Source organism: Octopus bimaculoides, chromosome 17, assembly GCF_001194135.2.
Source record: "Octopus bimaculoides isolate UCB-OBI-ISO-001 chromosome 17, ASM119413v2, whole genome shotgun sequence".
NCBI classification, from domain to species: Eukaryota; Metazoa; Mollusca; class Cephalopoda; order Octopoda; family Octopodidae; genus Octopus; species Octopus bimaculoides.
In genome coordinates, this window is record NC_068997.1 from 8,835,717 (window position 1) to 8,863,295 (window position 27,579).

The 27,579-nt window shown below is 37.2% G+C and overlaps 1 protein-coding gene across 1 annotated transcript in view; it reads left to right on the top strand.

The window, feature by feature from the left end:
* The window catches only part of LOC106872674 (bromodomain adjacent to zinc finger domain protein 2B), a 268,130-nt gene that overhangs the window by 230,284 nt on the left and 10,267 nt on the right, over window positions 1-27,579 (top strand). The window contains exons 16-29 of the mRNA XM_052974123.1: window positions 7,490-7,534; window positions 10,679-10,744; window positions 11,157-11,219; window positions 11,327-11,404; window positions 11,852-11,963; window positions 13,300-13,442; window positions 14,621-14,728; window positions 16,891-17,000; window positions 17,997-18,071; window positions 19,272-19,473; window positions 20,686-20,742; window positions 22,037-23,276; window positions 25,541-25,699; window positions 26,969-27,186. Of these exons, the coding sequence (XP_052830083.1) occupies window positions 7,490-7,534; window positions 10,679-10,744; window positions 11,157-11,219; window positions 11,327-11,404; window positions 11,852-11,963; window positions 13,300-13,442; window positions 14,621-14,728; window positions 16,891-17,000; window positions 17,997-18,071; window positions 19,272-19,473; window positions 20,686-20,742; window positions 22,037-23,276; window positions 25,541-25,699; window positions 26,969-27,186 (2,676 nt within the window). The remainder of the gene's footprint in view (window positions 1-7,489; window positions 7,535-10,678; window positions 10,745-11,156; window positions 11,220-11,326; window positions 11,405-11,851; window positions 11,964-13,299; window positions 13,443-14,620; window positions 14,729-16,890; window positions 17,001-17,996; window positions 18,072-19,271; window positions 19,474-20,685; window positions 20,743-22,036; window positions 23,277-25,540; window positions 25,700-26,968; window positions 27,187-27,579) is intronic.

Below are 27,579 nucleotides of genomic sequence, written 5' to 3' on the forward strand. Positions count from 1 at the left end.
TTTTTTTTTTTTTTTTTTTTTTTTTTTTTTTTGAGAAGAAAAGCTGATGTTTTGGGTTTTAGTGCTGTTGATTTTTTTAATGTATAAATTCCTGATCAAAGAGAATTCGACAAATTTCAAACTAAATGCATCTTTTAAGCTAAAAATGTAACTCGTTTGTTAATCAAGACCAGAGAAAAAAAAAAGAAAAAAAAAGAAAAGAATCGGAGAAAATTATATATATTTTTTTGAATAATAACAAAAATAAAATAATTCATACTTTTAATATTTAATTATTAATATTCAGCTAATGGGAACACTTCTTAACAATGTGAGTGGTGCTGTTGCTATAAATGTGCACAATGTTTTACCAAAATAGCTTTCTCTGTTTCCCATTTATTTTCTTTTATCTTCATTTGTAAATTTCCAAAACAATTTCGACTTGGAATTAGCATCAGCATTGCCAAATACGGTAATTATTTTGATGCCTAGGCCTATAATGCATTCCTTCCCATTCTGCCATGGAAGAATTATGAAGAAAATAAAATTGTGTTTCTTAGGGCTCTGGGTGATTATTAAAATGTCTTGCAGGAAAATGGTTTCTTATAATGCCATTTCTTAATTAAACTTCTAGTAAACAAGGTTACAGGAGCAGGTATGGCTGGCTGCATGGTTAAGAAACTTGCTTTGTAACTATGTGGTTTGGAGTTCAATCCAGTGGCACCTTAGTCATGTGCCTTTTATTATAGCCGGAGACAATCGAAGCTTTGTGTATGAATTTGGTAGACGAAAACTGTGTGGAAACCTGTGTGTGTGTGTCCTCCCCTACCTTAACTGGGGTTGGTTTGTTTATGTCTCTGTAATTTAGTTCAGGAAAAAAATGCCAGTAGAATAAACACTAGATTTTTAAAATATTTGGGTTGAGTTGTTCAACTAAACCTTTGAAAGTGGTGCCCCAGCATGGTCGCAGTCCAATGACTGAAACAAGTAAAAGATGAGTAGTGGCGGTGGTGGTGGCAGTTTTTATTGTTTCTGGTTTATGTACAATGCCTGCAATTTTCAGTTGGGAAGGGTTTAGTTGAAACAAATGACCCCCAGCAACTTCATTGATGCTTTATTTTGTGGCCCCAAGAGGGATGAAAAGCAAAGTCAGCTAAGGTGGGATTTGAACCCAGAAAGTAAAAGAGCCGAACAAATTCTGCCGGGCATATTGTCCAACTCTCTAATGATTCAGCCATTTTATACAAATGCATGTATAAATAAGTACAGCCTCAGGAGCCTCTCTGTGGTCACTCATCCTGCTAGACATGGCAGCCAAATCATCTTCCGATCAACTTGGCCATTATTAAACTGGAGCTCGGAACATAAACTAGCATGGAATTTTGAGGGGAAGTTTATAATTAGTTATCTTTAAAGCAGGAAGTTTATATCATAGAACCAGTGGCAGTCTCAAGCAAGTTGGAATCAGAAATTAAGACAAAAAGGATACATTATATGAGGCTGTCCATGCTTCTCTGCTATGCAATGCCACACTTCTACGTAAGCATCACACAATCTGGCCTTTATTCACAGAAAGAATCCCTTCCTTTTTTGCCAACAAGGGTAAATAGCTCCTTGATCTGTTGGCTCTAAACATTAAGGCTTATTACTCTCAAAGTCATCCTGATAATGTTTGCATAATGTCTTCTCTGTGGAAATTCATTTAAAATGCAGAATACACGGAAGAATGATTTAATAATTTTTCTAATTGAGTTGCTGATATTTGCTTAGCTTGTTAGTATAAAATTCCATAATTTAGCATTAATTGGAAATGGGGTGAGGGAGATTTCAAAAGGGAAAATTCAGTGTTGCTAAAAATAATTAGCCAAGAACTAGAAGGGAGGGACTGTTGGGTATTAATTAACGGTGGCTAAAATTCTTTGAAAAGGATTTTGGGTAGAAATTTAGGCATAACTTTGGAATTGCAATTAAATATTTTAGGACTTCATTCTCTCTCTCTCTCTCTCTCTCTCTCTCTCTCTCTCTCTCTCTCTCTCTCTCTCTCTCATACATCATATATTGTATATAGTATTACATCATAACCATGTAGCACGGCATTTTATACCATGTAGTGTGACACAGCCTACATTCAGTTTAGCATTTAAACTGGCTGTTGTTTCCAGCCTAAATATTCTACCTGTTTTATGTTCAAACTGACCAGATCCAGCCTTTCATACCTACCTTACAATGTTATTCAAAAAATATACAATCACATCATTAAAATCTCAAAGCTATAAGACGATGCATGATTAATTCAAAATAACGTGAATAAATAAGCATTACATTTGATATAATAATCTGAATGCTAAAGGGTTAAAGTAATGTCTCTAAGTTATTAGGTGATCCATTACTGAAATAATGTTTGTAGCTATTGATGTCGCTGTATGGTTAAGAAGCTTGCTTCCCAATCATGTGGTCTTGAATTCAGACACTCATTCACGACAGGCTTCTTTCAATTTCCATCTACTAAATCCATTCTTAAGACTTTGATGGGAGACACTTGCCCAAGGTTGAGAAGCAAACCTGTTCACCACATAACCACACCTCAGCCTTTACATCACATAGTATTACACAGTATGATTACATCATATTAATAATATGATGTAATCATTATTGGTTTCAAATTTTGGCACAAAACCATCAATTTCTGGGGAGGACTGTGGAGTCAGAGTTGGGGTCGGTAAAACTATACTGACTCCGACTCACAATATCGTTATTCTCTAATATAAACCAGTTATAAGATAGAGGCCTACTCAAAGTACAAGCGTATGCATATGCTTTATGAGATATGTAGACCACATTGCATAAAGAGGAGTCTGAGTCAGAGGTGCCAATAATAGAGGAGTCAGAGTCAGAGGTGCCAATAGTAGAGGAGTTGGAGTTGAAGTTTTTTGATTTGACTCCACAGCCCTGATTTCAGGGGAGGAGATAAGTCGATTACATCGACCCCAATACTCAATTGGTACTTAATTTATTAACCCTGAAGGGATGAAAGGCAAAATCCACCCTGGCGGAATTTGAACTCGGAATGTAAAGACAGACGAAATGCCACAAAGCTATTTGCTTAACATGCTGACATTTCTGCTAGCTTGCCGCTTGAATATACCAATATTAAAGTACAAAGGCAGTGAACTGGCAGAAGCATTAGCACGCCGGGGGGAAATGCTTAGCGGTATTTCATCTGCCAGTATTTCATTCTGAGTTCAAATCCCGCCGAGGGTGACTTTGCCCTTTATCCTTTCGGGGTCGATAAATTTAGTACCAGTTGCCTAGTGGTGTCGATCCAATCGACTGCCCCCTCCAAAAAAAAAAATTTCGAGCCTTGTGCCTAGAGTAGAAAAGAATATTAAAGTACAATATGATCTATCAAACACAGTAGGTTGTCATGTGACCATGCAAAATTAAAATTGCCATGACACCCACTTATCAATTGATAAAAATAACATTTATGTTTAACTGAATTATAAGGACTGTCTTTTTTCTTACCTTGGCAAAATTAACAAGTTTTATGTAGGGCTTTTGTTTTTCTCTTTTTTTTTTCTTTTTTGCAAAAATTTCATTATTGGTTTTTACACAGGCACACATACACACATACATGTAAGATGGTTCTAGGTTCAAAATGTCTCTGTGACATAGTCTTAATTCCGACAAGAAAAAAAGTTGCTTTAAAAAGATAAAATTCAGTTTATTCCTTTGCTGTTTGGTTTGCTGTGTGTGCGTGTGATAGAGAGAGACAGAGAAGTAATTTCTGATGCTGTTCACAGCTGTCCAGATGCAATATTATTATTATTATTATTATTACTTAAGAAGAAATATGTTTTTAATAAATAACAATAATCATTACCATCATCATCCTAGATGGTGGTGGTGGTAGTAGTATTAGTAGTAGCAGTAGTAGAATCGTCTTTCATCTAATTTCATTCCATTCAGATTGTAAAACTGAAATGTACTTTGAAATATCACTTTAATTAAGGATTATTTTCAGCTGTGTGTGTGTGTTTATACAGCCTATGAGTTTATACAGCCTATTGCTTTTCATTGATAGAGTATTGATGTCTGTTCAAGTAAAATTAAAAGTAGTTCTGGTATGAAACCTTTCATTTCTTTATAAATGGGTTGAGTTTACAGTCAAACAACTGAGGTCAAGTTGATTAGTTGTTTAGACTCAGACCAGCCAACCATTTAAGGGATGCACTTGGGGAAGGTCAGCTGCTAACAAACTCAATCATAAAACCAGCCTCCAGCCATAAAGCTGCATCAAAACTGATAGCAAATAAATTAAGGTGGTGCTCCAGCATGGTCACAGTCCTGTGACCAAGACCTTTAAAGGGATGAAAGTATAATCATCATCATCAACACCCTGGGCATTACTGTCTTTAGTCCCAGGACTCATGAGGTTGACTACCCAATTTCCATTCGCCCTGGATAGGATGCCAATCCTTTGCAGGGTTACTCATTTACTGTTGAGGGAACTGGAGCAACATAAAATGAAGTGTTGTGCTCAAGGCAACAACACACTGTCCAGTTCAGGAATTGAAACCATGATCTTGCATTTGTGAGTGCAACACCCTAACCACTAGACTATGTGCCTTCACTCGATATAATACAGTCATCATTTAGAAATAATAATTAATAGAGACAGATGCAATATTAGTACCAAAAGGCAATCTTGATCTCCAACTTAACGTGGACGTTGTGTTGGAACACAGAGTGCTGCTATAGTTACCACGAGAGAACCTCTTAAAAGGTCTTTTTATGTCCACAAGTAAGCTATTTTTATTCCACTGATCTTCCCACCTGGAAATCGCTGAGCTTCATAAAATATTGTTTAATGGGGAGGTAACCAATATATCACCCTTTTCCATTTCATAGACGTTAAGAAATAAAAACTCACATACCACACATGCATTCACACACACACACACACACAATAATAACAAGCTTCCATACAGTTTCTAGTTACCAATTTCACTTGTATGGCATTACTCATACCCCATGGTTATGATAGGTGACACTTGTCCAAGGTGCCATGCAGTGGGCTGGAACTGGAAGGCACATGATTATGAAGCTAACATCATAATCACACAGCCATACTCATGCCTTAGTTATTTGTCTAATGTTATAAGGAAGACATAGGGAGAGATTGTGTTCGATATTTCAGGCATTGATCCTTTAACACAAGGGGAACGCAGCAATCCTCAACCACCACCAAGCTGTACAGAATGGATAATTTTTTAAAATTTTATTTCTATTTTATTCATTGTCACAGTCTGCAGGATATTTTTGCATAATGTATGGATTACATATGTATTAGTTCAATTATATATTATGCACTTTGTCATATTTTGTTATGCTCGTGGTCGCCCGGTTTGTGGAAAAATTGTCTTGCATGAAACCAGTTTGTGGTGCAAAGAAGGTTGGGGACCATTCTTTTAATGGAAAAGAAGGAAGGAAAAAGACTGCTCTTTGAGTAGTGTTTAACCCTTTGCCATTCACTGATTACTCTGTCAAATGCAATGCTTGTTTATTCACATTGTCGATGCATTATATCATAGCTTTGTGATTTCGATGATGTAACTGTTTATTTTTAGAATGACATTGTAGAGTAGGTATGAGAGTCTGGATCTGTCTAGTTAGAACAGAAAAACAGAATGTTTGGGCTGAATATGGCTGGTTTGAATGTTAAAAGATTAACATGGCTGCCTTTTCTGAGTATATTTTGTTGTATGTCATGCAGGCAACAAATACAACTGTCAGAGAAACTGAAGCTGTCCACATGACACTTGTGGGTCCATACAAAACTTTGTTGTTAAAATTTATCTGCAATAAATTGCTTATACAATATGCAAAATATTTTTAATTTTTTTATACAATTCCAAATAATGTTTAATTATAAAACTATAAAAGGATTTTTTTATGTACATCGAATGGCTCTGGAAGTTCAGTAGAATAAAATAGGAATCAAAGGGGTTCTACTGGCAAAAAATGGTTGAGAGCCACTGCTGTAGAAGAGAGTAAGCATTTATAGAATGTGAGGTTTCTGGTGTCAGATTGACAGAGAGAGGAAGAGATTGTGCTGTGGCTGACTGCTACAGCTAGTTAGTCTAAGAGAGACAACTCTAATTGGTTAAGACATGGACTGTATACGTGTGTGTGTGTGTGTATGCGCATGTATGTATATGTATGTACAAACATCAAGCTGTATGGCATTTGTTATTTTCACACATTGAAATATATATATATATATATGTGGCTGTGTGGTAAGAAGTTTGCTTCCCAACCACGCAGTTTTGGGTTCAGTCCCACTGTGTGGCACTTTGGACTCTGTTTTGTAGTATAGCCCCAGGCCGACCAAAGCCTTGTGAGTGGATTTGATAGACAGAAAGTGAAAGAAGCCCATTCAGTGTGTGTATATTTGTGCATGTGTGTGCTCCGTAGGCTTCTACACAGTCTCCATCTGCCAACTTCCCTCACAAGTTATTGGTCGGCCAGTAGAAGACAATTGCCTAAGAAGCAATGCAGTGGGATTGAAACTGAAACCATGGGGTTGCAAAACAAGCTTCTTGGCCACGTAGCCATGCCTGCTCCCCCTAGTTTGTAGAAGAAAAAATAAATTACAGTTAATTGGTTTCTCATTTTGGCAAACCAAATGCTTCAGGCACTTTTGTTCTTTAAACGAAATACGTGTAATTCCTTTGTAATTTTGATACTTCTTCATTCTCTCTCAGCAAAGAAGAACTAGTGACCAAAACACTGGATTTTTCACCCATAGTAAAACAACTTGCTGAAATGTATTTTCCTTTATAAATTTCGAAATACTAATAATTTGGTACTTTTAAGCAAATTTCGTAAAAGATTGTTTTTTGTTAACCATTTGTATTTACCCTCACCCGCAAATATAATCATTTTTCAATGATCAGTGTTTCAATTTTCTATTATCATAAATTAAATTTTTTTTATATATATTTCAAATGTATTATTAAAAATATACAAAGTTGTTTTTTTTTTGTTGTTTTTTTTTTTCCTGATATTAAGTTGCACTAAAAATGTATATTGAAAGTTTGGTTTTAATATGTTCGTCATTTACTCCTTTTGCATGTTATTAAGACCAATCTTTTGTAACGCAGACAGTCTGTTGACATGAAAATGCCGTAGATAAAAAAATTACTGTCATTATCTAATGTGTAATTAAATCTGGAAAAGAAATAATGTATCAAACAAAAAAAAAAACTTTTATCTTTCTTCAATTCAGGTTGTTTTGTTGTGGGTGTTTTTCATTTTTATCTTTTTTGTTTTTAAGAAATGTCAATTGCTTCGTTTACATTGCTTGATAACAATTGCTTGCTTTTACTTAATATACTTCTTTTAAATTATTTATTAAAAAATTAGTCGTAGAAATTAATGAAAATATAACAACAGGATATAGATTTTTGTGTGTGTGTGTGTGTTTATTGTGATTCTATCTTTGCAGGAACGTGAAATGAAACGCCAACAAGCTGTCATGATGAGAGAACAGGTTAGTTGGAACCTTGTAAGCTGCAATTTTATTTATTAATTTTTTTCTACAATTTCTCTTATCTTGTCTATTTTTAAATAGCATTCAAGGTTGACATTTTGCTTGTTCTGTGTGTGGAGAGGGAGGGAATTGAGCAAGATTACATACCTGAATCAAGGTTTTATTCATTTGGCCTTTTAAGTGATTACACAACAGAATTTTGAGAAGAAATTTCGGTGACGTGTTTCAGTCAACAGGAAAAGCCAGTTGAACAAAACCTTGGTTCAGATATGTAATCCTGTTTAACCTTACAAATGACTGGGATATTATGGAACACTAAGCACTTCCAACACAATGATAGGAATACTTATGTTTTTATACCACACAGCTAGCCACCTACACTTTTCTCTGCAAATTAGGGATAGTTTATCCTGTTCAGGCTATATTATTAGCATTATTCTGCGATTGAGAATTTAAAATCACTTCTTTAACTTTCTAAAAGACATCTCAACGCTTCTAAAAGCAAACTTCGTTTGTTTATTTACGTTTGTCGTAATTTGAATTTAACATATGAGAACGTCTCATAAAGCGAGATTTATATATCTTAGTTTGCAGAGGAATTTGTACTGGGTAGTTTAGCTTAATCGGTCAAAGCATCGTGACATGTAATCACAGAGATGTGCGTTCATGTCTACAGCTAGCCACTTACACTTTTCTCTGCAAAATAGGGATAGTTTATCCTGTTCAGGCTATATTATTAGCATTATTCTGCGATTGAGAATTTAAAATCACTTCTTTAACTTTCTAAAAATTGTGTGTGTGTGTGTGTATAAATGGAAAGTATTTCTCTCCTGAAATAGTTTGTAAAGAAACATCATGTCAAGATTTGTTAATAAAGTGGAAATAAAACCAATATTAAATTGACTTGGTGACTGTCGTTAGCATGAAAGTTTATGTAAAAAATGTATCTCGATTTTGGAAGCATAAGCATGGCTGTGTAGTTAAAAAAGCTTGCCTCCCAGCCGTGTGGTCTCACTGCACAGCAGCTTGAGCAAGTGTCTTCTACTATAGCCCTGAGCTGACCAAAACCTTGCCAGGAGATATTTGATGGAAGGAAACTGGGAGACACCCATTAGATATAAATGTGTGTGTGTGCGTCCTAGTTTTGACATGTGATGGTTGTAAGTGAGCATCACCATTATACAAACAATGCTGTTTTTGTCTTCTGTGTAAAACATGCCTGGTCATGGGGGAACTATTACCTTACCTAGAAACAAGTGAGGATTGATGAAAGGAATGGCAACCAGCTGTAAAAGAAAAAATCTGTCAGCAAAGAAAAGTGGACGTTAAGTAATAATGATGATGAATTATAATAGCATCTATAAAACATGATACTGTCAGATTGTTAGTAAAAGTACCTTGCAATATTTGTTTTGGATATTTAAACTCTAAGGTCACATTCGCCATTCATCTCTCTGGGGGTCAATAGAGTATAGAACCAGCCAGGTACTGACTAAGCCCCTTCATTCAAAATTACTGACATCGTATCTGAATTAGAAACAATTGTATGATTTCTTAATGAAAATGAGTGGGAAAAAATTTTCAGCCTCATACCATATGTTATAAAATTACAACCGCAAATTTTTACATAAAATAATGACTCACAATCAAGGATAACTAATTAACATACAGCATGCTTCAATTAGTTGTTTTAGATGTCTGTTCAGTTGTGACCACATAGACACTCCCTTTCTGCTTTCCCACCCTTAATCTATTGGAACATCTAGAACAGTGCCTCGCAACCATCTTTTTTCCCAATAGACCCCTATTGATTTCTGTTTTATTTGGGTGGATCCTCGTAATCATTTGATGTTTTAAAATATCCTAATATATTTTTATAATTAAATATTTTTAGGAATTGTATTTTTTTTTTAAATTGTTAAAATATTTTGAGTATTATAGATCTATAGATATATAACCAGTTTATTGTTGTTGTTATTGTTTGTTCCTTCTCAATACATGCCTGGTTCATAAGGGCCAGTTTCCTGGTTTCATTGGCATATAGGTTCCCCACCTGGATGGGACGCTAGTCCATTGCAATAACCAATTTATTGCACAAGTATTTTAACAACAAAATCTTACGTGGACTTCCAAGGGTCATATGAACCTCGATCTAGAATATAACAGCTGGAGAAAGAGAGGATTAAATGTATGGACCCCCCCCACCACCAAAAGAATGGAAGGCAGAGTTGACCTCAACAGAGAGTCAGGACTAATATTGCACCACATTCTATGCAATATTCCAGTGACTCCGTGAATTGACCAACTTTACCGTGTTTTACACACACACACACAGAATTGCACATTATTTTGATTCTAATTTTAATATAATTGGTATCGTAATTGTGACTGATGCTGGTGTCATGTAACTGGCATGTAAAAAGCACCCTTCGGACGCTGGGCCTCAGGGAAGCAGTGATAAGTGACCGAGACTTTTGGTGATATGCCGTACTTGAGGAGATTTGTCCAGGCAAGTGAAACTATAGTTGTGGCCGATGCCAGTGTCACGTGATGGGCAGCCATGCCAGTGGCACGTTGGGCCACACAGAGGCAATGATAAGTGACCGAGACTTGGCGATATGCCGGGCTTGAGAAGATCCGTGAAGCCAAGTGAAATCGTAAGCCATGGCTGATGCCGGTGTCACGTAACTGGCATATAAAAAACATCCACTACACTCTTGGAATGGTTGGTGTTAGGAAGGACATCCAGCTGTAGAAACCATTCCAAATAAGATTGGAATCTGGTGCAGCCCTTCAGCTTACCAGTTTCAGTCAAACCGTCAACCCATGCCAGCATTGAAAGCAGACGCTAAATGATGATGGTGTAGAACCAAAAATACTGTATGGTATTTAGTACCATCCAAGTTCCATACCTTTACTCTGGGATTGACTCTACCTGTCATTTCTTTCAAGGGCAAGAAAATAAGTAAGTACAAAGAGTGATTGATATAACTAATTAAAACCTTTTGAAAGGGTTGTGCCTTAGCATGCCTGCCATCCAAAGACAAATGCCAACAAAAGAATGAGCATTATTTCCCCCCCTTATAAAGAAATTTATGATCTTTAATTTGCACCAATAGCTGATGACTTTAATTTTAATTTCAGGAACGAGAACGACGTCGGCAGCACATGTTGTTGGTGAAATCCCTTGAAGCCCGGCGACGACAAGAAGTAAGGATGCTTTTTTTTTTTTTTTTTTTTTTTTTTTTTTTTTATATGACAAACAATATACTCGAGGTGTTCAGGCTGGGGGAGTTTTTAAGGTTTTTAGCTAAGAGTAGCGAGATTTCTGGGGTGTTTTTTTTTTTTTTTTAGCAAAGATTTTAAAAGAAACATCATTTTTCACCAAGAATAAGGTTTTCCTGCAAATATATAAGAATAGTTAATAGGACTCATTGAAGGGAGTGGGTGGTGATGGTGAAGATGATGATGGCAGAGAACGGTCAAGTTCTATATCCCCCTTATCTCCTTCAATGGTCATTTCAGCTATTTCTTTATTAAGAGTTAACGTTTCTGACTGCAATAGGTCTTCCTTTTAATTTGCCCCCCTCTTTTTCTTTTCTTTTTTTTTTATCATTTCTAGGAAAGGGAGCGATTAAAAGAAGAAAAACAGAAAGAAAAATTGATAGAAAGAGAACGGAAATTGGTGTGTATAGTTCTTAATGGTGGAACTGAACGAAGATTAAGTGCCATAGATAAAAATCTTCTTTGAGTGAGACTTGTTTTTTTTCTTTCTTTTATTTGTTTTTTCAGAATCAGAGAAGAGTTGAGCTTCAAATTGCGGCTGAGTTGAAAAAGCCTATTGAAGACATGGAGATCAAAGACATCAAGGTTTGTTCTTTCGCTCTCATCTCTATTCTCTATATTTATTCTTCATACTTATTACTGTTGTTCCTCTTTCACTCCAATTCTCTGCCAAAACCACTCAAGTCATGGTTGTGTGGTTAAGAAGGTTACTTCACAGTTCTATGGTTTCAGATTCTGTCCCGCTGCATGACACCCTAGGCAAGTGTCTTCGACCATAGTCTCAGATTGTCTGAAGCCTTGTGAAGGGAAAATTTGGTAGGAAGCCTCAGTGGTGTAGCAAGAGTGTCTGCCACCCAGGAGAGCCCTTCAGTTTGATTTTTTTTAAATTGCATGGTTTGGTTTAAGTACCAGATGTCTCCCTTCCCTGCTTGAAAATCCTTCAATACTTTTGAATTTTTTTTTTGTTGAAGAAAATTCTTCTTAAAAATTGCAATTATTTTTAATGGTCCTTTTTCTTGTTCTTTTACTTAGGAATTACCTCAGCTGCCTCGGATAGAAGGTGTCTGCTTAGCAGGAAAAGCCTTTGCCGATGCTTTGATGGTACTGGAATTCATGCATAATTTTGCCAAAGCCTTATCAATACGTAAGTAATTCTGTTTCACTTTTATCACTCTGTAGTGGCATCATATTGATATGATGTAGCCGACTACCAAATGTAATGCTTGAAGGTTCTCGCATTGGAGTAACCAGTGAACATCGAAGAATCAAAACCAAGAAGGAAGAAATATTATTTACATATATTTATTCGTTTACCTGACAGGTAGTTAAAGATTCAGTAGTAATTGTAGTGGCAGTGACAAGAAGCTCGCTCACTGGTTGGTAGTTGATAGTGTAGAGGTTGCTGTCTGCCAGTAGAGAATGAAAGAATAAGGAATGCATGGTGCTGACTAGAAAGGATAAAGGATGCATCATCTTTCTTGTAGCCAAAAGCTTCTCTTTGTATGTCGAGTGAAGGGCAAAGGGAAGTGCTGCTCCTTGGTCATGGCTGACACAAAAGAGGAAGAGACAGGAAATGCTCTCTGTTATGTAGGCTATGGTCAGTAATGCAGTCCAAACCCTAAACAAAGGACTGACCTTTTCTTGACCAGCACAAGTCCTTGGGGTGGGGGGGGTCAAGTGTTTCCCCATCAATCATCTGGTGTGGAGATGCAAACAAAGGATTTCCCCCTTGTTTTGAAAAGCAACAAGTGGGTGGATTTGGTTTCAAATTTCAGGCAGGGCCAAGCGAGGTCCCTACAACTTCTAGATTTTGGTTTGTTTTATCCCCACGACCACGACCACCACTACTACTACTACTACTACTACTACTACTACTACTATTTAGTTGTAGTGGTGGCAGCAGTTGCTGCTGCTAAGTGGACCTTATTGATGGGAGAAATCAAGGCACAAACGGAAGAGTTACACAAAGAAAAAATTTCTTCTGACTTCCCTTCATCATCAGATGAGGGAGATGATGGTGATGATGGTGGTGCTCTAGATAGCACAGAAGAAAGCGATGCTTCAACTAGCTGTAGATAGAAAAAGTGCACCTCAAATGATTTTATGCTCAAATGATTTTATTACCTCTTTTTGTCTTGGTTTTTGTAAACAAAAACAGTTAAAATACATTTCCATAGATTTCTTTTATTTATCTAAAAGGAAAATATGTCTAACAATTACCCTTAAGTAAAAAAAGATACTTTTTGTTTTTGATGCATTTTACACACATTCATGCAACCTTTTCCTGCCATTTAAGGGCGAAGAGTCTCTGAAATTGTACAAAACCAATGAAGGTTATAAAAGCTTATTTACAAAAGAATTCCATTGTTTCTACATAATTTTAAATTTTGTTTGATTGCATATAAAATGGTGTTACATGTCAGCATTTTTAATAACCATTCGTCCTGTTTATGTTGTTTTGTTTTTGTCTTCTTTTGCAGCTGAAGATTTTATTCCAGACATGACTGACTTACAGAACTGTTTGATGGGAGACAAGAAAGAGGATTTAGATAAATACATAAGCTATGCTAGCAAACTTCTGAAGACTGCCCTCACTGACCCTGGAGTGCCAAACCCAAAAGAAGTGAGGCATTTTTCATTGATACCATCATCATCATCATCATCATCATCATTATCATCATCATCGTCATCGTTTTAGCATCCAATTTTCTGTGCTCACATGGGTCAGGCAATATGTAATAATGTTGGTCATCCATACATACAGGCATGCACCTTTGCAGGTGCTGCATTATGCACCTGTGCCAGTGGCACATAAAAAGCGCCAAGCACCCAGCACACTGCAAAAAAGTGGTTGGCATTAGGAACAGCATCAAGCCATAGAAACCATGCCAAAACAGATAATTAGAGCCTGGTGTAACCCTCTGGCTTGCCAGCTCTTGTCAAACCGTCCGAACCATGCCAGCATAGAAAACAGTCCCACTGCATGGCATCTTGGGCAAGTGTCTTTTGCTATAACCCTAAGTCAACCAATACAATGTGAGCAAATTTGGTAGATGGGCATTGAAAGAAGCCCGTTGTATATATAATATATATGTGTGTCTATGTGTATCCTTGTCTTTGCATCATGTGATGGTTGTAAACAAACATCACTGTTGTACAAGCAGTGTTCATTTCCTGTCTTCATGAAAAACAGGGAAGAAGTAAGTTCTGGACCTTGATTTGTTTGACTAAACCCTTCAAAGTGGTGCCCCAGCTTGGCCACAGTCCAATGACTGAAGTAATAAAAGATAAAAGATTCTTAACTTTCAAAACAGTATACCAGTAATTTTCTATTTGATCTCCAGTGGCCTATATTATATCACCACCCCAGTATGCTACTGGTGCACATTTTATTCCCGTTGGAAAATTGAAAATCAAAGTTCACCTGAATGGAATTTGAGCCTAGAACTTAACCCTTTAGCTCTTAAACTGACCGTATCCAATCAAAATATTCCACCTTATGTTAAAACTGGTCAGATCCAGCCTCTCACAACTACCCCATACTCTACAATGTCTTCAAAACCCAAAATTACATGATAATGCATGATTCATTCAAAACAATGCGAGTAAATAAGCATTACTCTTCACAGAATAATCTGAATACTTAAGAGCTAAAGGGATTAAAGGATGCTGCTAATTCTGTCGTGGATTAACACATTCATTTGCTTTTTTTCTTTCTTTTCTTTTTTTTTTGTTATTGTTGCCGTTGTTTAATTGAAGGTTGTTTTTTTTTTTGTTTGTTTTTTTGCTCTTGTCTTTTAGGCTATCACAGCGTTGGGCCAGAAAATCGTTGACATTGAACTAGATGACACCGTGATTTCAGAAGTTTTACGAATATTTGTTATCTCACGGAATAATGGGGATAATGAGGTAAAATTTTTCGGAAATGTAACAAACTTTTTTTTTTTTCTGTCTTTATAACATTTCCATTAAAAGAGGATTTCTTGTAAACATCAAATCAATCAATATTTCTCTAATATATGTTTGATTATTGTTTTGTTTTTTCCCCTCAAGCCTTAGGACCTATAGAACCAGTCACCTGGTTTCCATGGCAATATATGTGACTGAGATTACAGCATTCCTCTTGAATAGGAGACCACCCCATTGCAGAGTCCAAGAATAGCAATTTTGAGGGGAGTGGGGGGGCAAGTCATTTATATTGACCCCAGTATTTGACTGGTACTTGATTTTATTGACTGCAGTACTTGGTTGATACTTCATCAACCACTGTGCCTAACTGTACTTTATTCTATCAGCCCTAAAGGCAAAGTTGACTTCAGCCAGATTTGAACTCTAAACATAAAGAATCAGAAGAGATGCCACTAAGCACTTTGTCCAACGTGCTGACAATTCTAGCAGGTCGATGCCTTTGTGTGATAAATAATCGAGGAGTGGTTGTGTGGTAAGACGCTTGCTTCCCAACCATGTGATTCTGGGTTCAGTCCCACTGCATGGCACCTTGGGCTAGTGTCTTCTACTAGTGGATTTGGTAGACAGAAACTGAAAAAAGCCCCTCATATATATATATATATATATATATATTTATGTATGTGTGTATATATATGTATATATATATATGTATGTATATGTGTGTGTGTATGTATATTTATATATGTGTGTGTGTGTCTGTTAGTCCCCCCCACCATCGCTTGACAACCAATATTGGGTGTTTACATCCTTGTAATTTAGCAGTTCAGCAAAAGAGACCGATAGAATAAGTACTAGGCTTACAAAGAATAAGTCCTGGGGTCGATTTGTTCGACTAAAGGCAGTGCTCCAGCATGGCCACAGTCAAATGACTGAAACAAGTAAAAGAATGTATCTTATAAAGAGACATTATGAAATTGTATAAATGCTTATATTTAGTCCATTTATTGTTCTGTTTAATAAGTCAACTTTCTGCTCCTCTCCCTTCTTTCAATTTTTGTCCATCACCTCTCTGGGTGTGTGGTTAAGAAGATTGCTTCCTAACCATGTGGTCTTGGGTTCAGTTCTACTCTGACATCTCTTGTACTACTCACACCATTTCTTACTGGTTTCCCTTACCCTCTCCACATCAGATTTTGCATGTGAACTGTTTGCTTCATTTTCTTATCAACAATTTAGCAACATAAGTTCTCTGAAGTAACATTACTCAACAGGGTGTGTAGCTCAGAGATCAGGGTGTCTGTTGAGGTCAAACCACAAATTCTCCACATTGAGCAGTCACAGTTCCAATACTATGGACCTGTTGTTAGAAAGTTTCAGGAAAGAATCACAAGACGGATTCTTCAAGCCAAACCAACCAGCCGGAGACTTAAGGATAGACCAAAAAATAAATGGTTGGATAATATCCATGGTCTCAATTGCTTACACTTTGAAATCCAGCTGGAAAGTGTAATGATGACTGCCGATAGGATTCTATGGATGGGGACTCTACCACCATAACCCTTCTAGGACGAGTAGCCAACGAAAATGGATGGATTGTGATAAAATGACCTTGATTTCTTTCCAAAGACAGGCAAATATCCAAAAGGACTCTTCCACTCCTCTCAGCCAATCAATTTAATGAACATTTCTCCAAACTCTCTTGTGATTTAATTTTTACTGACACCAACTACCAACAATTTCCTTAAATTCTGGATTTTACCATCTTCTTTTAAAATGTCTTTTTGACTGACTTTAATGAGAATTCGTTTCTCCAAGTTTAGCCCAACTAGTCACATCAGCTTTATACAGTGTTAAACACTCATCAATTGTATAGTACTCCTACTATTAACAGTGCTGAGCAGTGATGGCTCCCATCTACATTATAGTGGCACCATTCAGAGTTAAATATGTTTGCCATATACAGTGGCACTGTTTCCTTCTGTTATCAGAATACAAACCATCAACCATGCAACCGTTTGGCCAATGCCCATTCTAACTCAGTTTGATCCCTAAACCAGATGCTTGGTTTATTTAATTTCTGCTAAATACAAAAATCACTTAGAGTGAATAGGGTTGTGATTTATCAAAAGTAAATCTTTATTTTATCTCTTCTTCTTCTTCAGATCTCAGAATGGTTAAGTGAGAAACCATTAAAAGCTTTAAATGCCACACAGAAGGCTTCTGTTCTGGCTTTTCTATGCAATGAACTTCTTTGTGGCAGACTTTTGTCAAAGTAAGTAGAAGGAAAACTTGATTCTCTTGGTTCTTTGTTTTTTTTTTTGTTTTTAGAGTTCACTTAATAAACCCTGAACAATATTAACCAATTTTGGAATCATTCTTGTCCAGGAAGTGACTTGGACTGAAACTGTATTGATGTTAAAGCCACCAATTACATTGTGAAAGAACTGTTTTAGCCATTTCGAAAGTTGCAGTGGAACTATTGTCAGTGACCGAGTAGCAGTTGTCCAATGACATTTTTGATGCCTCAAGAAATTAGGGAAAAGTGAAGTTGTTAGAGTTTTTGCATATTTTTAAATGGTCAAAATAATTCTTGATATTTTTCTCTTATTCTTCAACTATTATTGTTACATAATTTAGTTTTTGGAACCATTAACTTCATGTGAAGAGGGAAAAGTATTTTTTTACAATATTTACATTCACGCTACATTTCAAACAATTCAGTCTCTGAGCATAGACAACAAATCATCTGAGACATTTATTCAACTTATGTTGTTGATGGTGGTGGTGGTGGTGGTGGTGGAGGTGGTGGTGGTGGTGGTGGTTCTTTATTGGGGAGGTTTTTTGTTGTTTTTATTTTCTTTTATCATGGTGTGGTTGAGGAGCAAACCTCTTTACCATATGCATGCACACACACACACACACACACACACACACACAAATGGTTTGCCATGGAGAGATGTCAGCTTGCTTGGAAGCAGTTGAGTGTTAGCAACAGGGAGGACATCCAATTATAGAAAATTTGTCTCAGTGAATTTAGTCTGACCAATACATCATATATAGAAAAGTAGATATCAAAACAATTTCAGAGAGAGAGAGAGAGAGAATGTGTGTGTTGTAAGCTGGGGTTGTTCTTTCAACATAAGTGTTTCTTTCGTGATTACAATGACTACACAATTTACTAAGATACATTTTGATTTTTGAAATTAAATTTAAGTTTATCCTCTCGTTCATGTTATGCCCTTTTTTTTCTTTTCTTTTTATAAAACAGTGAAGTTGAGAAAACTATTGAAAGTATGTCGACTTTGAGGCGGGATAAATGGATTGTCGAAGGAAAACTGAGACGGTAAATATGTGACACATTTCAAGGAATAATTAACAGCTGGTTCTACAGAAACTGTTGACATTTTAGTTTATTAAACATTTAAAAAAAAAATATTCTGAAGTTTATTGATTTTTCTCTGTTAGATAGCAAGATAGCATTTGATTAACTACGTAAGCACAAGCATGGCTGTGTGGGTAAGAAGCTAGATTTGCAACCATGTGGTTTTAGGTTCAGTCCCACTGCACAGTACCTTGGGCAAGTGTCTTCTACTACAGCCTCTAATCGACCAATGCCATGTGAGTGAATTTGGTCAACCAAAACTGTGTGAAAGCCCATCATATATGTTCGTGTCTGTGTTTGTTAGACACACACATACACAATACTTGACAATTGGTGTTGGTTTGTTTACATCCCTGTCACTTAGCAGCTCAGCAAAAGCTCATGCATTATCTTATGACTTTGGAATTTTGATTTGATTGTTTATTTTTAGAATGACATTGTAGAATAGGTGTGAGAGGCCAGATCTGGCCAGTTTGAACATAAAGCAGGTGGAATATTGGGGCTGGATACAAGTGGTTTAAATGCTAAAGGGTTAACACAATGAAACCAAAGTTAGGCACCACCTTTTGTGAGCTCTTTAGTGTCTACTGAAGGCATTTACATAGAAGATCTGCTGGTGCCATAATAATATACACTTATTTTATGTCTGTGAAATGGTTGGGGAACAACAAGAGACAATGTAAGGGACAAAGGGGATTCTTTTGTCTTGTTGAGCATAACTCTATTTGTACCAGTGCTATAGTAAAAGCACCCAGTACACTCACTCGAGTGGTTGGTGTCAGGAGAACATTCAGCCATAGAAACCCTATCAAAATGGAATATACACCCAAGACATTGTCCTCAATCCATCTAGGAGAGCAGTAACTCCAAATAGGAACTATCTTAAGCTTTGACAACTTATCCAACCCATGCCAGTATAGGAAGTAGATGTAAAATAAATAATGACATTGGTGATAGTGATTTGAGTTATGAGGGTATCTAGTCTCACACTTGAAAGAGGGACAGGTTTTATTGTTTATTATATTTAGTTGGAGATAATAACCCTACAAGCCACTTGGTTCCTTAAGAGAAATCCAATATGTTCCAATGTAATGAATTCTTGTAATAACCATTTTTTTTTTTGTAATCCTATGAGTGATTTGTTCTTGATGCCATTTTCAGATTAAGGATTATACAAGCAAAGAAGTACAACCGTCCGTCACCTAAGATCTCCCTCCATGAAAGTTCTTCCCCACTGCTGGATGAAGACAGTCACGCAACCAATGTGTCTGGTAGTAAACAGGGCAGCGATGAAGAAGAGGACAGTGGCAATGACAGTGATATCACTACGGTCACAAGTGTTGGGATTATATCAGAAGGAGAGGTAAGAAAGATAAGAATGGTTTCGTTTTTAAAAACCAAGTCTCAGGTCAAGTGTACTTTAGTTAGTCTGACTGAATTTTCAAAATTAAAGAATGGATGGTCAATCTAAAGAACAGGTGTTAGCTGTTCGTATTCTGTTGGTGGGCCAAGTCCTCCTAACTCTAAGGTTGCTCAGGGGAATCAAACCTGTGTCTGTAACCATGGCAGATGTTCTACCATAATACCAAAGCAACCCTTTCAATTTTCTCCATCAATTTTAGAAGCTTTGTTCTTACCAGTAAGAACTGTATGTTGTTAACATTATAAGAATTTAGAAATTTCAAGAAATACATTTTTTTTTTTTTTTTTTTTTTTTTTTTTTTTATGGTGGAACTTGAAGTAGATACAGATATATATATATATATATGTATCTATTATCATTATCATCATCATTATTTGAGGAGCTTACTTTCAAAACCAGTATAGGTGCATATTTGGTCGATTTTGATGAAAACCATTAAAACACAAGCTGCTGCTTCACGCACATGAAATTTGTTTTGGTCAAACTGGGATAGATGCCATCTAGAATTTTAGTCTTCCAATCAAAATCAGATCTATTCAAAATGTTATTTTCTCAATTACTCAAAAGTCTTTCCGATGCATATATCTGGTTTTGAAATTAAGCTCTTCATTTAAACCGGCCATATCCGGCCAAAAGTATTCTGCTTGTTTTATGTTCAAACTGGCCAAATCTGGTCTTTCACACCAACCCTACAATATCGTTTTAAAAATTAACAGCTACCTCATCAAAATCTCATAGCTACAAGATAATGCATGATTAGTTCAAAACAATGTGGATGAAAAAGCATTAATTTTGGCAGAATAATGCAAACACTAAAGGGTTAATGTCCATTTTCCATTTCTGGTAAACCAAAGGGCTGCACCAAGCCCTACTGTCTGATTTTGGCTTGGTTTTTTAATGGCTGGATGCCCTTCCTGATGCCAACCACATTACAGAGTGTACTGGGTGCCTTTTATGTGGCACCAGCAAGGTCGTGACATATATTATTTATTTAATTCTGCTCTCTCCACCCCTCTTTTTTGTTTATCAATTTGTCTTGCTGGGTAACTTCTCTGAAGAAGAATCATGTTCTAAACGTCACCATTGATTAACACGTGTTTAAACATTAAACTTGCCATCTCCCTCAATCATAACAAGTCTTTTCTGTTTTAGGAGGAAGATCCGATTAATTCTGAAGATTGTGAGAAAAAAATAGAAAAGTTACAAAGGGTGAGTAGTGTGTACATTCTAATTTGTCTGTATTTACCTTGACGTCCAAATGGCTGGGTGGGGAGGTTAAGATGTTTGGCTGCTCACCACGGGATCACAAGTTCAAACCTTAGAAGTTGTGTGTGTATTTATATATATGTATATAGGTATCTTTTACTTGTTTCAATCATTGGATTGCAGCCATGCTGGGGGGGGGGCACCTTAAGGGGTTTAGTCAAACAAATTGACCTCAGTACTTATTTTTTCTTGTGTCTGATATTTATTCTGTTGGTATTTTTTGCCAAACAGCTAAGTTACAGAGATGTAAACAAACCAACACCAATTGTCAAGCAGTTGTGAGGACAAACACAAACACACATACAGAACACACTTCTTTCCGTTTCCATTTACCAAATCCATTTACAAAGCTTTGGTTGGCCCAAGGCTATAGTAGAAGACACTTTCCCAAGGTGCCATGCAGTGGGACTGAACCCAGAACCGTGTGACTGGAAAACAATTATCATCTCTCATTTGCAAAGTGTTCTTCATATTCTGGCATTCAAAAAAAAAAAAAGACTCCATTTTGACAAGATATGCAGCCTAGGGGCAATTCAAAAAGGCTTTGGGAAAGAATTAACTGTTTAGTACTCAGCTTGCTCCGCTAAATTTAATGCTTATTTAATCGCATAATATTAAATTAATGATGCATAATCTCGTAGCGTCAAGATTTCAATGATATAATTGTTTATTGTCATTTTTAAAATGACATTGTAAGATAAGTGTGAGAGGCCAGATTTGACTAGTTTACTAGTTTACTCAACTTATACAGATGTCATTCAAGCACTTCTAAATGAAGTAGTTGAAGGCATGATAATGTTCTAAGCAAGAAATATAGGATAAAGTCTCTGCTACGAGTGGAGAAAACAAGTAAACAGAATGTCAAGCAAGGAATAGAAGCAAGAGTTGGGGAAGATAGGTGAAGTGGGAGACATATGAAGTCAGCAAGCTGTGCCAATCAGGGAGTTTTGAAATGGTGGATGTATCTCAAAAAAAAGAGGGCAAAGGTTATTGAAATTTGGTGGGCACCTTTTTTTACAGCAACATGTAAATTTGCTGTCACTTCATCCTCTCCAGACATAGGAACAGGACTCTATCAAAAGTTTTTTTTCTTTTTTATGTTTGTATAATGTTTGCAGCCATTCGTGGTTAATGTTTGAAATCACCTTAACAATAAAACCCCAGAACATACAAATATCTTCTGCTGTTCAGTGACATTAATTTCCTTCTCTCTTTCTTTTCTCTCTCTCTCTCGCAGCAACACAGTCAGTATCAACACAAAGTGTTTGAAGCTTCTCATAAACTGCGGGCAGTTTCTTTTGGTCAAGATCGTTTCAAGCGCCGTTACTGGCTTCTGCCGTATTGTGGAAGGTTGTTTGTTGAAGGGCTGGAATCTGGTGCCATGGGGAGCGAGGATGAAGAAGAAGAAGAGACTGGCGGTGAAGATGAAAACGAGATCGATTACGAAAACAATGAAGATACCGAAAGCAAATCTCAGACGGGAAGCGAAGATTTAAAGGACAGCATTAAGAAAGAACCGAAGAGTGAAGATGAGGAAGAAGAGGACGAAGAAGAGATGGACAGAAAGGAACTAATGGATTGTAAGCTATCGGAACCCATAGCTAACAGCACTCCTGTAAAGTGTGAATCACCAAAGACAGACCATAAATCAAATTCAAAAAATAGTATTAGTCATGTTAAAGAAGAAAACCCTACTAATTTATTTCTACAAAAACCAGAAGCTACCAAATTTAGTGATTTAATTCATATTTCCAAACCAGACGGTGCCCCTACTTCACAAGATACTAAGTCTAATATTGTAAATAGCCATCATGACAGTGGCACATCACCAACCACATCGTCATCTGTAAATACATCATCTCTAAACAACTCCACATTATCCACACACTCAGACACTAAGCCCAGTTTTGTCAGCATTGACTCTCTCCTGAAGAAAGACCATGAACCCAGTAGTCCTACGCTGCCATTTGTCCCCTCAATGGCTACCTACCCCATGCCCCCAATCTTCACGGACCAACTCCTGAAAACTGCTTCGGAGATAAACGATCAGAAACCCTGGTTCAGCATCCTTCCCAGAATGCCTTGTGATGAGACCTCTTTGACACGCTCACCTTTGAACATATCACATCGGATGCTGAACAACTCGCCTTTCATTTTCCAGCCCATGCCATTCCATGCCTTCCCTGTACGTAGCCCAGCATTTGCTTCGTTTCAAATGGGGCAGATCCAAAGTAACCCGGTGGACTTTAACATGAACATGTTCAACAACAACACAAATAATTCCAACACCTATTTCAAAGTGCCACCAGTTCCTCAAGAGGCTTCCTCCATGAACAATTCCTCCTCATCCTCTCTCCTCCAAAATTCCCCCTTATTACCTGTAATTGCACCTACGTCAAATGGAAACGGACTCATTGATTCTGATCCTGAAGGTCTGCTCAAAAGTTTACAAGGAGAGCTTAAACCTATTCCAAAAGGTATTTTTTCTTCAAGTCTTTTACATTTCTTTTTTTTCTTTTCACTTTTCCATTTTATATTACAATAGCCTACAGCGGCGAGCTGGCTGAATCATTAGCACGTCAGGTGAAATGCTTAGTGGTATTTCACCTGTCTTTACATTCTGAGTTCAAATTTCACCGAGGTCAATTTTGCCTTTCATCTTTTCAGGGTCAATTAAATAAGTGACAGTTACACACTGGGGTTGATGTAATCAACTTAATCCCTTTTCTCGAATTCGAGTAGAAAGGATTATTACAATAGACTAAGGCAGTGCACTGGCAGAATCATTAGTATTTCAAACAAAATACTTGCATTCCTTTCAGCTCTTTATGTTCTGAGTTCAAATTCTGCCATGGTCAACTTTGCCCTTCAACCTTCCAGGGACAACGCGATAAGTTCCAATGGAGTGCCGAGGTTGATATAATCGACCACCCTCCCCTGTTAAAATTGTTGGTCTTGTGTCAGAATTTGAAGCCATTTTTACAATAGCATCACCATACCACTCACAAAGTTTTGGTTGGCCCCCAGTTTTTTGAAGAAAATGCTTGTGCAAAGTGTCACACAGGAGGACAGGATACAAAACCGTGTGGTTGGAAAGCAGGGGTCTTATCACACAGCTTCACCTGCCCTTTAATGTTCATAAATTTTGTCATGGGTTTCTTTTATGTCTTGAGTTCAGTCCCCATTGCCTGGCACTTTGGCAGGTGTCTTCTCTTGTAGCCTTGAACCAACCAGAGCTTTGTTAGTGGATTTGTTTGATAGAAACCGAAAGAAGCCCATTGTGTGTGTGTGTGTATCATCATCATCATCATCTTTAAAGTCTGACTTCCATGCTAGCATGGAGTTATTTGTTCAACAGGACCTGATGAGCCAGAAGATTGTGTCAAGCTCCACTGTCTGTTTTTGGCATGGTTTCTATAACTAGATGCCCTTCCCAACACCAACCACTCTACAGAATGTACCAGGTGCTTTTTTCATGGCACTGGCACTAAATAACTCGCATGACAAGACCCTCCCTCAACTGAGTGGGGGGGTAATGTTGAGGGTGGTGTCTTTGTGCCAAGTGATGAAAGACTAAAGTATGATAAAGGGACAGGAGCGAGTGTCCTGTTGTAGAGAAAATACATGGAAAGAGAGAAAAGATGAGAAAGTGTGAGAGTGAAGCGTTCAAGGTACAAAAGAAGGGGAATGGTTGGGTGAGTGAGTTTGTGAGAGTGACAAATGGTTAGAGATGGGGAACAAGGGTGGAGAAAGGGTCAGTGGTGAATATTAGCTTTGGAGGGAAATCTGAAGGAAATAGGAGTGGTTCAAGGAGAAGGATGTGATAGGGGGAAATGCCAAAAGGGGTTGGTGAGGAGCAACAGTATAATATAACCAATAGGGAGATGATGGAAGGGAGCACAGTGACAGAGGTCAGGAGTACATAGGGGTGCAAAAAGTGAGTAATGAACAGGGGTTGATGGGGGAATCATCAATGGCAGATATAGGGGGGGGGGGCAAGGGAAATGGATATTCAGTGGAAAATAAAGTGGTAGGAGATAATATATAAAATGCCAGATAGGTAACAAGGGAAGTGGTTCCAAAGAGAAGGATAACTAGCTGCACACAAGGGGGATGGATTATGTATATTTTTACCCTCATGCAATTAGGGCAGCTGAGTGAATAGTGCTGTAGTCATAGAAGAGTAATGGATGGTAAGAAGATGAGTTGTGGAGAAAGCTTGGATGCAGGAACACAAATATAAATTATATACTTTCAGGAGTTCATTTTTTACTGAGATGGACAGATCTCCTCAAGTATAACAAGTTACTAATCATCACTGCGAAGCCCAACATCCTGAGTTCAATCTTCATACAAATATATGTGTGTGTTTGTGTTTCCTTGTTTCAACATCATATGGTGTTTATAAATGAGTATCACCTTTCTACAAGCAATGTCCCTTGTTTCCAGTTTTGTATGTAAGCATTTTTGATCGTGGGAAAATATTACCTGACTTTTGGAACAAGTGAGGGTTAGCAACAGGAAGGGCATCCACCTGTAGAAAACCTGCCTCAACAAATTCCATTTGGTCCATGCAAGCATGGGGAAGTTGACGTTAAAACAACGAAGAGGAGGAAAGACAAATGAAATGCCACTTTTAGCCAATGTGCTTACGATTCTGCCATAATAATAATAATAAAACAGAAAGAGTTGTATTCATGTGCATCCTTTGATTCTATTTCCCTTCTTTTTTTTTCGAAAGCTATGAAATCCGGCTGGTGGTATCTAGCTGACCCAGAACATTTAAAAGGCGTGCTGAAGTGCCTTCATCCTCGCGGCATACGGGAAAAGAACCTCCAGAAAGCTTTACAGAAATATTTTGACCAAGCCTGTCAGGCCTGCAAGAAGGATATGAGAGACGGTCAGTAGCATTTATGTGTCTCTCGTTTGTTGGGATTTCCCACTGTCTCATCAAACACCCACCCCCACACTCTCTACCCCCCTTTCTCTCTCTTTTAATTCCCACTTATCTCACCCTTCACTCTTTCTTTTGCTCTTTCACTCATCTCATGTTTCTCTCCCCCTCCCCCCTTTCTCATGTAAATATTATTTATATCACCTCATGTAATGGGCAATACATCACGTTAATATCAACCAGCAATAAACAGGTTTTGATTTCTAGCAAGGAAAAAATATTGTATAAAAAGCACAATATAACATTTAAAATAAAGATCTAAACATACACACACAATAGTGCCGCTGGACTGGCTCCTGTGCAGGTGGCACATAAAATACACCATTTTGTGCGTGGCCGTTGCCAGTACCGCCTGACTGGCCTTCATGCCGGTGGTACGTAAAATACACCATTTTGTGTGTGGCTGTTGCCAGTACTACCTGACTGGCCTTCATGTTGGTGGCACATAAAAGCACCCACTACACTCTTGGAGTGGTTGGCGTTAGGAAGGGCATCCAGCTGTAGAAATTCTGCCAAATCAGATTGGAGCCTGGTGTAGCCATCTGGTTCTCCAGTCCTCAGTCAAATCGTCCAACCCATGCTAGCATGGAAAGCGGACGTTAAACGATGATGATGATATATATATATATATATATATATAAATATATATATATATATTAAGGTATCATATTTGATGGTATATAAGAAATACTTTTTTCCAAAATATCACAAAAATCATCCCAGGTCCTACATATGCAAAGTGGGCCTATTTTATGTGTTTTAATACACTAAAAACATTTTCCCTGACTGCGCACTGCTGAAATTGGGATGCATTTAAAATATTCAATGTGTCTTTTAACCCTTGGGTATTCAAACAGGCCATATCCAGCCCAGATACTTTACCAGTTTTATGTTCAAACTGGCCAGACCTGGTCTCTCACACCTACCCTACAATGTCATTCTGAAAATATAGAATCACATCATTGAAATCTCAAAGCTATGAGATAAAGCATGATTAATTGAAAACAATATGAATAAAGAAGCATTACGTTTGACAGAATAATATGAAAATTAAAGGATTAATACCATCAAATATTGTATTTAATTGTGAATGATATTTTTAGAAAATTATGTGTTGTGCATGTGTGTGTGTAGAATTTTAATAAGAAACAAGACAACTAAAAGAAAACTATTCTCTCCATTTTATCTTATTTTATTTTTATTTGTTATAAACAGAACTCAAAATCCAGGTGAGAGAGGAGTTTCAATATGTTTCCACAACTGGAGCCCCTCCACCAGATTTAGACTCGAGTTGGATGTCTGATGTAGCTCACCAACTAGAGAACAGTGTCATGGAAACCATAGGAAAACTTGAAGAACGTGTGTTTTCTGCAAGTTTACAAGTTAAGCTACGTGACAAACAGGATGGCCAAAACTGCAGCGTTTCAGCCAAGGTAAGAGGACTTTTGAGTCAATTCTTTGCAACCCGTTTATATGATATTAAGTTGTTAGATAAAGTAGAAAAAGCATTTTTTTTTGCTTTTTCTATTTGGCACCCCACTGTCATATATCTAAAAAGAAGTAAAAATTTATTTATTCAAAAGCAATATAGGCATAGGAGTGGCTGTGTGGTAAGTAGCTTGCTTACCAACCACATGGTTCCAGGTTCAGTCCCACTGCGTGGCACCTTGGGCAAGTGTCTTCTACTATAGCCTCGGGCCGACCAAAGCCTTGTGAGTGGATTTGGTAGGCGGAAACTGAAAGAAGCCCGTCGTATATATGTATATATATGTATATGTATATATATATATATATATATATATATATATATATATATATATATATAT